The following is a 15,040-nucleotide window of genomic DNA, read 5'->3' on the forward strand; positions in this document are numbered from 1 at the left end:
AATAAAGAGTTGCTGTTTGAATCTACAAGCTGTGTGGTGGCTCGTGATTGTGTGCCCAGCCAGACTGTGGCATTTGGTGGCCCGTGCGTGGAACTTCTGAAGCTTGGAGGTAAGTGAAATTGCTCGCCCCTGAGGAAGAGCGAAAGAATGGGTGACCAATTCAAAAAACAATGTGTTATTATTTTGATTTATCTTGTTTTTGTTTCAAGCTGCCTATCCCTAGAAATTTCTCAGGCAAACTGGAAAAAATGGTTGACTAAAGGTTTGAAGTTTGTCAGCCCTGAGGAAGAGAAAATTGATACAATGATTTTTTATTCCGTTTTTGTTTCATTCAGTTTCGGCTTTGTTTTGTGTTATCTTATTGGGTTGCGTTATCTTTATAGTAGATTAGAAATTAGTAAAAAACAAACTGAAAACATGTTAAGTAAATTGTTAGAGGTTCAGACCATGGAGAAAGACATTTTAGATCAAGCAAAAGAGAAGGTCTCTCGAGCTAGTCAGACAGAGGAAGAAAATTTAAAGGAAAAGGGGTTGTTAGGAAAAAGGCCACAACAGGAGGCTGTTACTAACTCCGTTTTATCACAAGAGGGCGTAATTCAACCAACAGCCCCACCGATGGAGACAGCTGAGTGGCCCTCAAACCCCGTAGTTGATAAATGGGATCCTGAGACAGGACCTCAAAGATTAGCATGCCCTGTACTTGAACAGGCAGGAGGGCAGCGATTTCACCGTGCTTTAGATTTTAAAACAGTGAAGCAGTTAAAGGAGGCTGTAACAACCTATGGCCCCCAAGCTCCCTTCACGGTAAGCATGGTCGAGTCCATTACTAACTCGGACATGACGCCAGCAGATTGGGCTAGCATGTGTAAATCTGTACTAAATGGAGGACAATATTTGTTATGGAAGGTTGCCAATGAGGAATTTTGCACAGAGACAGCTAGGTGAAATGCAGCAGCCGGTTACCCTCAAAGAAATCTAGATATGTTGTTAGGAAAAGGACCTTATGAGGGTCAACGGCAACAAATTGAATATGATCCTGCTATATATGCACAAATTGCTGCAGATGCAGTTAGGGCATGGAAGACTTTACAAGGACATGGAGATTTACAAGGTCAGCTATCTAAGGTAATACAGAGAGCTAATGAACCTTACGCTGACTTTGTAGATAGGCTAATTCAAACAGCTGCCAAAATTTTTGGGGATACAGAACAAGCAATGCCATTAATAAAACAACTGGCTTATGACCAAGCAAATCGTTGCTGCAGAGAGGTTATTAGACCATGGAGACATGAAGATTTAAACACATATATTAAATTATGTAGAGATATTAATGAACAAGGGCAAGTCTTAGCAGCAGTACAACAGACTTTAGATGCCAGGCCAAAAACATGCTATAATTGTGATCAAACAGGACATTTTAAAAGGAGTTGCCCCATAGGAGGAGGGTTTAACAAGGCTAGGTATCAAAGGAATAGAATACCGGGTATTTGCCCACGATGCCGTAGAGGGAAACATTGGGCTAATGAATGCCGTTCTCAAACCACCATAGACGGTACTCCCTTATCAAAAAACGGACAAAGACCAGGTATTTATCCACGATATCATGGAGAAAGGCATCAGGCTCCATTGCCAAAAAATGGACAGGGGGGCCCAATGCCCCGGGGCCCACAACCACAAATCTACGGGGCAGTGGAGGAACCCAGCAACACCATCAGGCTAGTGCCCAGGACACATTGTCCATTAAATCCCTCATCAGACAAACCCGAGGGAGCGCAGGGTTGGACATCTGCGCCTCTGCCAGAGCAGTATTAACTCCAGAGATGGGAGTTCAAATCATTCCCACAGGAGTAAAAGGACCTCTTCCCCAAGGAACAGTAGGCTTATTATTGGGATGTAGTTCATCTACATTAAAAGGACTTATGATAAGTCCTGGGGTAATTGATCCCGATTATGTAGGTGAAATAAAAATTATAGCTAGTTCTCCAAGAGGTATATCAGTAATTTCACCTGGAGATAGAATAGCACAGTTGTTAATAATACCCAGCCTACATAATAAATTTCCTAGTCATAGTGTAGAAAGAGGTTCCAGGGGATTAGGCTCCACAGGTGTAGATTGGGCTATGTTGTCTTTAAATTTAGATTCTCGCCCAATGCTAAAACTAAATATTCAAGGTCATGAGTTTAATGGGCTACTGGACACAGGAGCTGACCTTAGCATCATATCTCGTCAAGAATGGCCAAAACATTGGCCATTACAACAAGCCACTCAAATGCTTCGAGGCCTAGGAGTGGCGACTAATCCCCATAGAAGTTCTATGATATTAGATTGGAAGGATCCTGAAGGATGTGAAGGAACTATACAGCCATATGTATTGGATCATCTTCCTATAAATTTATGGGGACGAGATGTCCTAGATCAATTAGGTTTGATGTTAACAAATAACATCAATCCTAATGTGCCCACTACTAGGGCTAGACAAGGCTTTAGGAAAGAAAACAGATTAGGAAAACAAGGGCAAGGTATAGCAGCACCAATACAAATAGATCAAGGAACAGACAGACATGGGTTGGATTTTCAGAAAGGGCCACTGAGACAATAAAAATTACTTGGAAATCAGAAAGACCAGTGTGGGTTCCTCAGTGGCCCCTGACTAAAGAAAAGATACAAGTAGCCCATGATCTGGTCAAACAACAATTAGCGGAAGGACATATACAACCTTCCTTATCTCCCCATAATACTCCCATTTTTGTCATCAAAAAGAAATCTGGTAAATGGAGATTACTGAAAGATTTAAGAGCCATTAATAATGAGATGGTTATTATGGGACCTGCTCAATCAGGGATTCCTCAATTGTCTGCTTTGCCAAAAACCTGGCATGTTTTAGCTATAGATATTAAAGATTGTTTTTTTTCAATTCCAATTCATCCCGAGGATAGTCCACGTTTTGCATTTACTATCCCTGCATTAAATCATGAAGGTCCTGATCAGAGATATGAACGGAAAGTACTCCCTCAAGGCATGGCTAACAGTCCAACTATGTGTCAAATATATGTTAACAAAGCAATCCAGCCACTTAGAAATCAAAATCCTGAACTACAAATATTTCACTATATGGATGATGTATTATTGGCACATAAAGATAAAAACATATTGCTGGAATGTTATGCCACACTTACAAACTTACTAAAAAATTATAATCTAGAGATAGCAATAGATAAAGTACAATTAAATTTTCCAATTAATTATTTAGGAGTTCTATTATCCTCAACCATGGTCCGTCCACCAAAAATTCAAATACGAGTAGATCAACTGAAATCACTTAACGACTTTCAAAAGTTATTGGGAGACATAAATTGGATAAGGCCTTATCTAGGTATACCAACAGGAGAGTTGGGACCTTTATTTGATATTCTAAAAGGTCCATCAGATCCAAATTCACCCCGCATGTTAACTCCTAAAGCAAGAAAGGCATTAAAAATTATTGAAACATATATGGAAAATATACATTTGGATAGAATTGATATAAGTTTGCCTTTATTATTTATTGTACTACCAATAAAAAATATTCCTACAGGAGTATTTTGACAAGAAGGTCCATTATTGTGGATACATTTATCTTATTCTCCTAACACTTTCTTATTAGGTATCCTGAGGCTGTAGGACAATTAATACTCAAAGGAATAAAAGCAACGAAGGGAGTGTTTGGAATTTCTCCCAATAAAATTATTACTCCATATACTATGGATCAAATTGATGAGTTAGCTAATGAGTTAAATACTTGGGCAATAATCATGTGTAAATCTAATGTTTCATTTGATAATCATTTACCATCTAATCCTTTGTTGTCTTTTTGGTCTAAGCATCCTGTAGTTTTTCCTAAAATGACAAGAAAAACACCTATCATGAATGCTCCAAATATATTCACTGATGGGTCTAATAATGGTACAGCAGCAGTAGTTACCCCAGATCGAACTTTTACATTTTTTTTTAAATTTTTTTTATTGGTTGTTCAAAACATTATAAAGCTCTTGACATATCATATTTCATACATTAGATTCAAGTTGGTTATGAACTCCCAATTTTACCCCAAATACAGATTGCAGAATCACATCGGTTACACATCCACATTTTTACATAATGCCCTATTAGTAACTGTTGTATTCTGCTACCTTTCCTATCCTCTACCATCCCCCCTCCCTCCCCTCCCATCTTCTCTCTCTACCCCATCCACTGTAATTCATATCTCTCCTTGTTTATTTTCCCATTCCCCTCACAACCTCTTATATGTAATTTTGTATAACAATGAGGGTCTCCCTCCATTACCATGCAATTTCCCTTTTCTCTCCCTTTCCATCCCACCTCTTGTATCTGTTTAATGTTAATCTTTTCTTCCTGCTCTTCCTCCCTGCTCTGTTCTTAGTTGCTCTCATTATATCAAAGAAGACATTTGGTATTTGTTTTTTAGGGATTGGCTAGCTTCACTAAGCATAATCTGCTCTAGTGCCATCCATTTCCCTGCAAATTCTATGATTTTGTCATTTTTTAGTGCTGCGTAATACTCCATGGTGTATAAATGCCACATTTTTTTTATCCATTCATCTATTGAAGGGCATCTGGGTTGGTTCCACAGTCTAGCAATTGTGAATTGTGCTGCTATGAACATCGATGTAGCAGTATCCCTGTAGTATGCTCTTTTAAGGTCTTCAGGGAAAAGTCCAAGAAGGGCAATAGCTGGGTCAAATGGTGGTTCCATTCCCAGCTTTCCCAGGAGTCTCCATACTGTTTTCCAGATTGGCCGCACCAGTTTGCAGTCCCACCAGCAATATACAAGAGTACCCTTTTCCCCACATCCTCTCCAGCACTTGTTGTTGTTTGACTTCATAATGGCTGCCAATCTTACTGGAGTGAGATGGTATCTTAGGGTGGTTTTGATTTGCATTTCTCTGACTGCTAGAGATGGTGAGCATTTTTTCATGTACTTGTTGATTGATTGTATGTCCTCCTCTGAGAAGTGTCTGTTCAGGTCTTTGGCCCATTTGTTGATTGGGTTATTTGTTTTCTTATTGTTTAATTTTTTGAGTTCTTTGTATACTCTGGATATTAGGGCTCTATCTGAAGTGTGAGGAGTAAAGATTTGTTCCCATGATGTAGGCTCCCTATTTACCTCTTTTATTGTTTCTCTTGCTGAGAGAAAACTTTTTAGTTTAAGTAAGTCCCATTTGTTGATTTTTGTTATCAACTTTTGTGCTATGGGTGTCCTATTAAGGAATTTGGAGCCCGACCCTACAATATGTAGATCGGAGCCAACTTTTTCTTCTATCAGACGCAGAGTCTCTGATTTGATATCTAGCTCCTTGATCCACTTTGAGTTAACTTTTGTGCATGGCGAGAGGAGGGGATTCAGTTTCATTTTGTTGCATATGGATTTCCAGTTTTCCCAGCACCATTTGTTGAAGATGCTATCCTCCCTCCATTGCATGCTTTTAGCTCCTTTATCAAATATAAGATAGTTGTAGCTTTGTGGATTAGTCTCTGTGTCCTCTATTCTGTACCATTGGTCCACCCTCCTGTTTTGGTACCAGTACCATGCTGTTTTTGTTACTATTGCTCTGTAATATAGTTTTAAGTCTGGTATCGCTATACCGCCTGATTCGCACTTCCTGCTTAGAATTGCTTTTGCTATTCAGGGTCTTTTATTTTTCCATATGAATTTCATGATTGCTTTATCCATTTCTACAAGAAATGCCATTGGGATTTTGATTGGCATTGCATTAAACCTATAGAGAACTTTTGGTAATATCGCCATTTTGATGATGTTAGTTCTGCCTATCCATGAACAGGGTATATTTTTCCATCTTCTAAGATCTTCTTCTACTTCTCCTTTTAGGGTTTTGTAGTTTTCATTATATAAATCTTTCACCTCTTTTGTTAGGTTGATTCCCAAGTATTTTATTTTTTTTTGAGGATATTGTGAATGGAGTGTTTTTCCTCATTTCCGTTTCAGAAGTTTTGTCGCTGATATACAGAAATGCCTTTGATTTATGCGTGTTGATTTTATATCCTGCCACTTTGCTGAATTCATTTATTAGTTCTAATAGTTTTTTTGTAGACCCTTTTGGGTCTTCTAGGTATAGAATCATGTCATCTGCAAATAGTGATAATTTAAGTTCTTCCTTTCCTATTTTTATGCCTTTAATTTCTTTCGTCTGTCTAATTGCTCTGGCCAGTGTTTTGAGAACTATATTGAATAGAAGTGGTGATAGAGGGCATCCCTGTCTTGTTCCAGATTTTAGGGGGAATGCCTTCAATTTTTCTCCATTGAGAATGATGCTAGCCTGAGGCTTAGCATAGATAGCTTTTACAATGTCGAGGTAAGTTCCTGTTATCCCTAGTTTTTCTAATGTTTTGAACATAAAGGGATGCTGTACTTTGTCGAATGCTTTTTCTGCGTCTATTGAGATGATCATATGGTTCTTATTTTTAAGTCTATTGATGTGGTGAATAACATTTATTGATTTCCGTATATTGAACCATCCTTGCATCCCAGGGATGAATCCTACTTGATCATGGTGCACAATTTTTTTGATGTGCCTTTGTATCCGATTCGCCAGAATTTTATTGAGGATTTTTGCATCTATGTTCATCAGAGATATTGGTCTGTAGTTTTCTTTCTTTGAGGTGTCTTTGTCTGGTTTCGGAATCAGGGTGATGTTGGCCTCATAGAATGAATTTGGAAGAGCTCCTTCTTTTTCTATTTCCTGAAATAACTTGAAAAGTATTGGTATTAATTCTTCCTTAAAGGTTTTGTAAAACTCCGCTGTATACCCATCCGGTCCTGGGATTTTCTTGGTTGGAAGTCTTTTGATTGCTTCTTCTATTTCATCTATTGTTATTGGTCTGTTTAAGTTGTGAGTATCCTCCTGACTCAGTCTGGGCAAATCATATGACTTAAGGAATTTATCAATGTCTTCACTATCTTCTATTTTATTGGAATATAGGTTTTCAAAATAATTTCTAATTGTCTTCTGTATTTCTGTAGTGTCTGTTGTGATATTGCCTTTTTCATCCCGTATGTTAGTGATTTGAGTTCTCTCTCTTCTTCTCTTCGTTAGCATGGCTAAGGGTCTGTCGATCTTATTTATTTTTTCGAAGAACCAACTTTTAGTTTTGTTAATTTTTTCAATAGTTTCTTTTGTTTCAATTTCATTGATTTCTGCTCTGATTTTAATTATTTCTTGCCTTCTGCTACATTTGCTGTTGTTTTGCTCTTCCTTTTCTAGGGCTTTGAGATGAAGTGTGAGCTCATTTATTTGTTGGTTTTTCCTTTTTTTGAGGAATGACCTCCAAGCGATGAATTTCCCTCTTAAAACTGCTTTCATTGTGTCCCATAGATTCCGATATGTTGTGTCTGTATTTTCATTTATCTCTAAGAATTTTTTGATTTCTTCCTTTATGTCTTCTGTAACCCATTGATCATTCAGTAACATATTGTTCATTTTCCATGTGATGTAGGATTTTTCCTTCCGTCTTTTATCATTGATTTCCAGTTTCATTCCATTATGATCAGATAAAATGCATGGTATTATCTCCACCCCTGTATATTTACTGAGGGTTGCCCTATGGCATAATATATGGTCTATTTTTGAGGAGGATCCATGTGCTGCTGAGAAAAAAGTATATCCACTTGATGATGGTTGATATATTCTATATATGTCAGTTAAGTCTAGGTTGTTGATTGTGATATTGAGTTCTATAGTTTCTTTATTTAGCTTTTGTTTGGAGGATCTGTCCAATTGTGAGAGAGGTGTGTTGAAGTCACCCATAATTATTGTGTTGTGGTCTATTTGATTCTTGAACTTGAGGAGAATTTGTTTTATGAACGTCGCAGCACCATTATTTGGTGCATAAATATTGATAATTGTTATGTCTTGTTGGTGAATGGTTCCTTTTAACAGTATATAATGTCCTTCCTTATCCCTTTTGATTAATTTAGTCTTGAAGTCAATTTTATTTGATATGAGGATGGCCACCCCTGCTTGCTTACGAGGACCGTGTGCATGGTATATTTTTTCCCAACCTTTCACCTTCAGCCTGTGTATGTCTTTTCCAATCAGATGTGTCTCCTGGAGGCAGCATATTGTTGGATTTGTTTTTTTAATCCATGTTACCAGCCTATGTCGCTTTATTGGAGAGTTTAAGCCATTAATGTTTAGAGTTACTATTGATATATGGTTTGTACTTCCAGCCATGTTTGATTATTTATCTTCTTTTTTTTTTTAATTTAGTTTGTTTCTCCATGGTTAGCTTTCCCCCTGCCCTCTGTCTTTATAGAGGCACTTCCCACTGATGGTTTTGGTTATTGTTTTTCATTTCTTCCTCGTGTAGTGTTTTGCTCAAGATGCTTTGCAATGCTGGTTTTCTGGCTGCAAATTCTTTTAGCTTTTGTTTATCATGAAAGATTTTTATTTCGTTATCGTACCTGAAGCTTAATTTTGCTGGATACAGAATTCTTGGTTGGCATCCATTGTCTTTCAGTGTTTGAAATACGTTGTTCCAGGATCTTCTCGCTTTCAGCGTCTGTTATGAAAAATCCGTTGTTAACCTTATTGGTTTACCCCTGAATGTAATCTGCCTCCTTTCTCTTGTAGCTTTTAGTATTTTCTCTTTGTTCTGTATATTGGATATCTTCATAACAATGTGTCTTGGCGTTGGTCTACTGTGATTTTGTGTGCTCGGTGTCCTGTATGCATCTACAATTTGTATATCCGTTTCCTTTTTTATTTCTGGAAAGTTTTCTGTAATTATTTCTTTTAGCAGGTTACTCATTCCCTTGGTTTGAATCTCTGTACCTTCTTCTATCCCGATGACTCGTAGGTTTGGTTTCTTTATGTTATCCCATATCTCTTGGATGTTTTTCTCGTGGTTTTTAACCAGCCTTTCTGAGTTGGCTAGGCTCTTTTCAAGATGATATATTTTGTCTTCATTATCTGATGTTCTGGCTTCTACTTGCTCCACTCTGTTAGTGATACTCTCAATTGAGTTTTTAATTTGGTTTATCGTTTCCTTCATTTCTAGAATTATTGTTTGGTTTTTTTTTATAATCTCAATCTCCTGATAAAGATGCTTAACTTCTTCTTTTATCTGTCTATGTAATTCATTTTCAAAGTGTTCTTTCACTGTTTGGATTTGCTGTCTCGTATCTTCTTTAAGGTTCCATTCCATCTGTCTAAGGTATTCCTTGAGTTCTTTATATGACCATTTTTCTGCTGACTCTAGTTCCTCCTGAATATTTAGGCTGTCCTTCATTGTTTGTACTCCTTTTCTTCCTTGCTTTTTTATGCTGCTCATGTTACTTCTTGTTCTGTTTGACTGCTGAGTTACTGTTTACTCTTATAGATTTATTTGATGCTTGAGAGGAAAGATATTAGAAGGGAAGGGAAGAAGTCACTAAAGAGAATGAGAGTAGGCAGGTAGAATTCAAGGAAGGGGGAATAAGAAGATTGAAAAGAAATGAAAAGACAAAAGAAACAAGAATAACAAAGATTAGATAATAAAGAAAGAAAAGATGAAAAAAAAATTTTAACAAAAATAATAGTGATAATAAAAAATGAAAATTAAAATTAAAAAAAATAATAATAATAAAATAAAAAAAATTAAAAAAATAGAAACATTGAAAAAAAATTAAAGAACAACAACAAATAAAAATTGAAAATGAAAGAAAAAGAAGAAAAAAAAGAAAAAGAAAAGAAAAAAAATGATAATAATAATAATAATAAATGCAGTCCTAGAGTTCTATTAACTTCTCTTCCAGTAGGTGGAGCTGTGCCCACTGGGCCAAGCTTCTCCTCTCAATAGGTGGGAACCATTCACTGTGCAGCAGCTCTTTCTCCTAGACTGGGCTGGTCTCCAATCCTGAGTGTCTAGGGCCTTGTCTTGTGTTTCCTCAAGCCAGGCCGTGCTCACCTGTGGCGCTCACCACAATACTGGCTACACGCCAGGTCTGCTGCTCCTGGGAGCCCTGTTTTCATGAACACCTGGGCTCACTCTCCCTGTTTGCCTCCCTCAGACCCTAAGTTTGTAGAGCTTGGGGCTGAGGTCCCCCAGCGAATTTGCTTGCCCTCCTGTAGCCACGCCCCCGGTAGCTGGTGCAAGAGACCTCAGTTGTCAGCACTGGTGGGAGCGGTAGCCGGGAGTTCCGCGCCGCGAGTCCCGCGCCACTCCTGATTCCCTCGGTCTGGTTATTGCGTTCACAGGAGAGCTGGGAGTGGCCCTTAAGGTTTCCCCGCTGTGTGGAGAGAGATGGCTAGGGGATTACACACCTGTCGCGCTGGTTTCAATGCAGTTATCTCCTCCGCCCGTGACGCCATTTCTCTGCCATGGTGGTATCCCATGCAAATGGTGACCGTTCGTTCCCTTTGCCGGATGACCAATGCAACGGGTGGGTCCTGACTGTCTCTCCCAATCCCCGTTTCAGTCCTGTGGCCACTGCCTATGAAGGCTCGGTTGGCTTTTACCTCTGTAAGTTCCTAAGGGCCGGCCAATTATTTCAGCGGGATCGTTAGTGCTGAGTCACACGAAGCAGGAGAACCGGAGCTTAATTGCCTCCGATTCGGGCTCTGTGTGTGTGTTCTGAGGGGCCCAGCCTGTACACCCCAGATCCACTTCAGCTCAGCATTGCCTAGTGATCCTGAGCAAACAGCATTTAGACAGTTTACGGCTCCCTATGCCCGCGCAGTTGAAGATGTCAGAGACTTGATCTCTCTGCGCCTGCCACCATGTTACATCTCCTCAGTGATATTCATGTTGCCCTTACAGCTTCCTGGTATAAGCAAGTTCTTGGGATTATACAAACTGCCGCTTCTGTTTCCAGTCCAGATTTCTAGAAATGAAACTCTGGGCCGCGCTGACGAGCGTCCGCGCTTGTCTGCGACCGTAGCAGAGCCGCCCTGGCCTCCGCAGCTCTTCAGCCCGGTGCCAGGCCCCAGGGGCCCAAGCGGCTGCTGCCGCGGCTCTCCGTCCCCCTCCTCCGGAGCACGGGTCCCCTGGCAGGGGGGTGCAGAACGACCCCAGAGCAGGCTCTGCCCGAAGGTGCAGCGGCGAACAGGCCACAGAGACGCTCGAGGCTGCAGTCCAGTCTTCGGAGGACAGGGCTCGGCACGCAGCCCAGCTCCAACCTCTAGGTGCGGCTGCCGGACAGTGTATACAGAGCCATCAAGACAGCAAGCAGAAAGCAAATGGCGGCTCCCGCGGAGTGGATTTTTGGCACAGAAACCACAGCCCTGCCAGCAATCCCAATCCACAAACTCTCCCTGTATAAAAAATGTTCAAAAAAAAAAGAAAAAAAAAGGCGGGGCGCACTGAGCTTTCTTTGCCTCGGGTACTTACAATCCACTGCTGATTACACATTCAGCTTCTCCGCCCGGAGCGAAGCGAAAGAGGAAGCAGATGGGAGCAAAGCGCCCGCGGCTCTGAGCAGCCAAGCGTCTCTTTTTCGATTTCTTTGTTCTTCCTGCTCCTTGGCAAAGTGGTCCACTACAGATTAACGGTGAAAGGAGCTTTAACAGACTGTGCGAAATCTCTATTAAAGCCGCTGCTTTGAACACCACGCTCAGCACTTCAGCAACCCCCATACGCAGCGGCCATCTTCCTGTGGCACTGTGCTCAACTTTTACATTTTTAGTACCCAAACAATCAGCTCAAAAGGTAGAGCTTAATGCAGTTTTACAAGCTTTTTTGATGTTTAAAGATTCTGTATTTAATTTATTTTCTGATAGTCAGTATGTAGTTAATGCTATAGTATCTCTTGAAGATGCTGGTAGGATTTCCCCTTCTTCTACTGTTTTCTCTTTGTTTTCCACTATACAAAGTCTAATCTGGGACAGAAAAGATCCATTCTTCATAGGACATATTAGGGCACATACAGGATTGCCTGGAGCCCTTAGTTTAGGCAATGATTTAGCAGATAAAACTACACATGACATACATATTTTCTCTACATTTGAAGAAGCTACAAATTTTCATAAAAGGTTTCATGTTAATGCTAATACTTTACAAAAGCGTTTTAAAATAACTAAGGAACAAGCCAGACATATAATAAAACAATGTCAAAATTGTGTGACATTTTTACCACAAGTTAATCTTGGAGTCAATCCTAGAGGACTGATACCTAACCATATTTGGCAGATGGAAGTCACACACTTGCCAGAATTTGGAAAATTAAAATATTTACACGTTACAGTTGATACTTCTTCTGGATTTTTGATGGGCTCCCTTCATGCTGGAGAAAAAACTAAAGATGTTATAGCTCATTGCTTACAAAATTTTGCCACTGTGGGCGTTCCTAAACAGTTAAAAACCGATAATGGTCCTGGCTATACCTCTACCTCTTTTAAACAATTTTGCTCATCATTTGGTATTACTCATATAACAGGAATCCCATACAATCCACAGGGACAAGGCATAGTTGAAAGAGCTCATCAAACTATTAAAACATACTTATTAAAGCAAAAAGAGGGAATTGGAAGGGGGTATATATCCCCCAAAGATAAACTTAAAATAACGCTTTTTACTCTAAACTTTTTAAATTTGGATTCATCAGGACTTAGTGCTGCGGAAAGGCACATGTATCCAAAAAATGTACATAAGCCTAAAGTACTTTGGAAAGATATTCTAACAGGACAATGGAAAGGTCCTGACCCAGTGATTGTCTGGAGTCGGGGGTCTGTTTGTGTTTTTCCACAGGGAGAACAGCAGCCGATTTGGATTCCAGAGAGATTAACTAAAACAATTTCTACAGATCGAAAAGACGATGATTTGACTCAAATCCATAACAGCTGATATCCAGAACTCCAGCTTGGCCATTCTTACATCTGCGACAGTGATTAACCAGGATGCTTTTTTCAATAGCTATTTTATTATTGCATTTTTCCACATCATAAGGTTCTATTTTTATTTTTTGAGCTCATACAAACCTAGGTTAATGTTTTTCTGATCAGTTTTATTTTTTGACTGTGGAGTTTTTAAACATTGCAATGGAGATTTCACCTAGGTAAAGCTACAAGGCCTTTACTATTTTCTTATGTGTTGTACGTTTGTGTACACTCTTGTGTTTTGTGTTGTATGTCTGTATGTGCGTATGTCCATATTTCTTATATGAGGAGCGCTCATGAGAAAATGGATCCTAATTATTATTATTTTTTTTATTCACGTGATTTAAATGGTTTAATTTAAATTAGGTAAACAGCTGTTAAGGATTGTTTTTAAAGTAGGTTAACAGATCTGTTTGTTTACTTTCACCTTTCCTTTTCATTATATTTAATAATTCTTTTCAGGATAATGTCTTTTTAGCATCATTGCCAGAATTCCTATCTTCATCCCAGTGCCGGTGAAGACAAAGATACAACCAGACTACAGCTTCTATGATAGCTATCACAGTAAACTGTATAAACTGATGCATCAATGAATATAACTCAACAAGTAATGCTCAATCAAGGAGTTAACTTACTTTGGGAGGAAACGGATTTTGGGAGGAAATGGACATATTGATAGATTCCTCCGCTTTGAACTGCTTGCAGAACTTGCCTGGACTATGTAACTATCGTTTGGTGCAGCGAATTGTGGTAATGCTGGCATATCTTTGCTGATGGTGTCACTAGTGATGCAATTTTTATTTCCTTGCCAGCGCACCCCATGTTAATTGTGGTAGTGCTGACATATCTTTGCTGATGGTGTCACCAGTGATGCAATTTTTCCCAAGGAGCCGTCAATTGGCTTGGTGTCGTGGCATTTCTGTATCCTCCTCCCTTCTGCTAGTGATGGTCTAAAATTTGGGGGCCAATGGCTTATGCTGGACCGGTAGTCAGTGACGGGTATGATCCAATTGCAGTGGTATCAACCTAAGACAAGAGGTTGACGCCTAAAGGTCAGTTTTCCGATGACGGGTAAGAACCATATGTTGAATTGGACAACCTACCAGGCACGGTCCTTAAGCCACATTAACCTCATTCCCCCACTGGCACCAAGGCCAAATTTGGGGGCCAACAGAGGTGAGGCAAAGAACCTCACCCCCCCACTGGTGCATAGACCTATCCACAAGTATGGCTGTATGCTGGACCGGTAGTCAGTGACGGGTATGATTCAATTGCAGTGGTATCAACCTAAGACAGGAGGCTGACGCCTAAAGGTCAGTTTTCCCATGACTGGTAAGAACCATATGTTGAATTGGACAACCTACCAGGCACGGTCCTTAAGCCACATTGCTTGTTGTTTAATTAATCAGAAGGGGGGAGATGATGGGAGCCATTAGCCAAGTAGGTATGACAATTTCCTTGCCAGCGTACCCCATGTTGCAGATTCTTCCTTGTAAAAATCATTTCATAAGTAAAAGTGGCTGTGATCCTGTGATTTTAAAACAGTGCGGAAACTTTTTGTTCAATGCCATGGCTTTGTAAGCGTTAGTCTATCTCCACAACTGAACTACCATCATTTTCTAGATAAATGTGCATTTTGCAATAATTTCTGATCTCATGAACAAAAGATGGCAATGGTTCCTAGACCGTCACACTGGAACCGATGTCACCAAGCTAAGGGGAAGCTTGGCCTGGGCAGGGGGTTCGCTGGGCACGCGGTCTGCCCGCCTCTGGCTGGGCGCCCAAGGGCGCTTACCCCGCGGACCACTGCAGCACGTCGGTGGGCTGGGTGCGGATGGCAGCCTTGGTGAACTGCTTCAGGATGTCAGGCAATTCCGGGGGAATGTGGATCTGCTGCGCGCAGAACATGGTGTCGGGAAGTGGCATCGCTGCGGCAGACCGCTACAGCCTGGGAGAACGTAGGTACGCTGCGGGGAGGGCGAGAGCGGCTGTCAGTGGGCCCGGTCAGCGCCAGGGCCGCTCGCCCTCCCTGCAGAAGCGAGGTCTTACCGGCTCCTCCTGCGGCTCTCGGGAAATGAGCCAACCGCCCCTCCAGCGACTCAGCACAGCCGGCTGCTCACTAGCTGGGCCAACGCTACTGCTGCGTCTCAGTATCCAAGCAACCGAGACG

General features: G+C 40.5%; 1 protein-coding gene across 1 annotated transcript in view; it reads right to left on the minus strand.

Annotated features, from left to right (window-relative positions):
- Ropn1l (rhophilin associated tail protein 1 like) overlaps positions 1 to 15,040 on the minus strand; it is a 30,145-nt gene extending 15,105 nt beyond the window's left edge. The window contains exons 1-2 of the mRNA XM_046430374.2: positions 14,920 to 15,040; positions 14,666 to 14,837 (exon numbers count right to left, since the gene is read on the minus strand). Of these exons, the coding sequence (XP_046286330.1) occupies positions 14,666 to 14,796 (131 nt within the window). The 5' untranslated portion in view covers positions 14,797 to 14,837; positions 14,920 to 15,040. The remainder of the gene's footprint in view (positions 1 to 14,665; positions 14,838 to 14,919) is intronic.

The sequence above is a fragment of the Marmota monax genome, unplaced genomic scaffold (genome assembly GCF_021218885.2).
Source record: "Marmota monax isolate L192 unplaced genomic scaffold, Marmota_monax_Labrador192_F-V1.1 WCK01_AAM20220418_F8-fsc00082, whole genome shotgun sequence".
NCBI classification, from domain to species: domain Eukaryota; kingdom Metazoa; phylum Chordata; class Mammalia; order Rodentia; family Sciuridae; genus Marmota; species Marmota monax.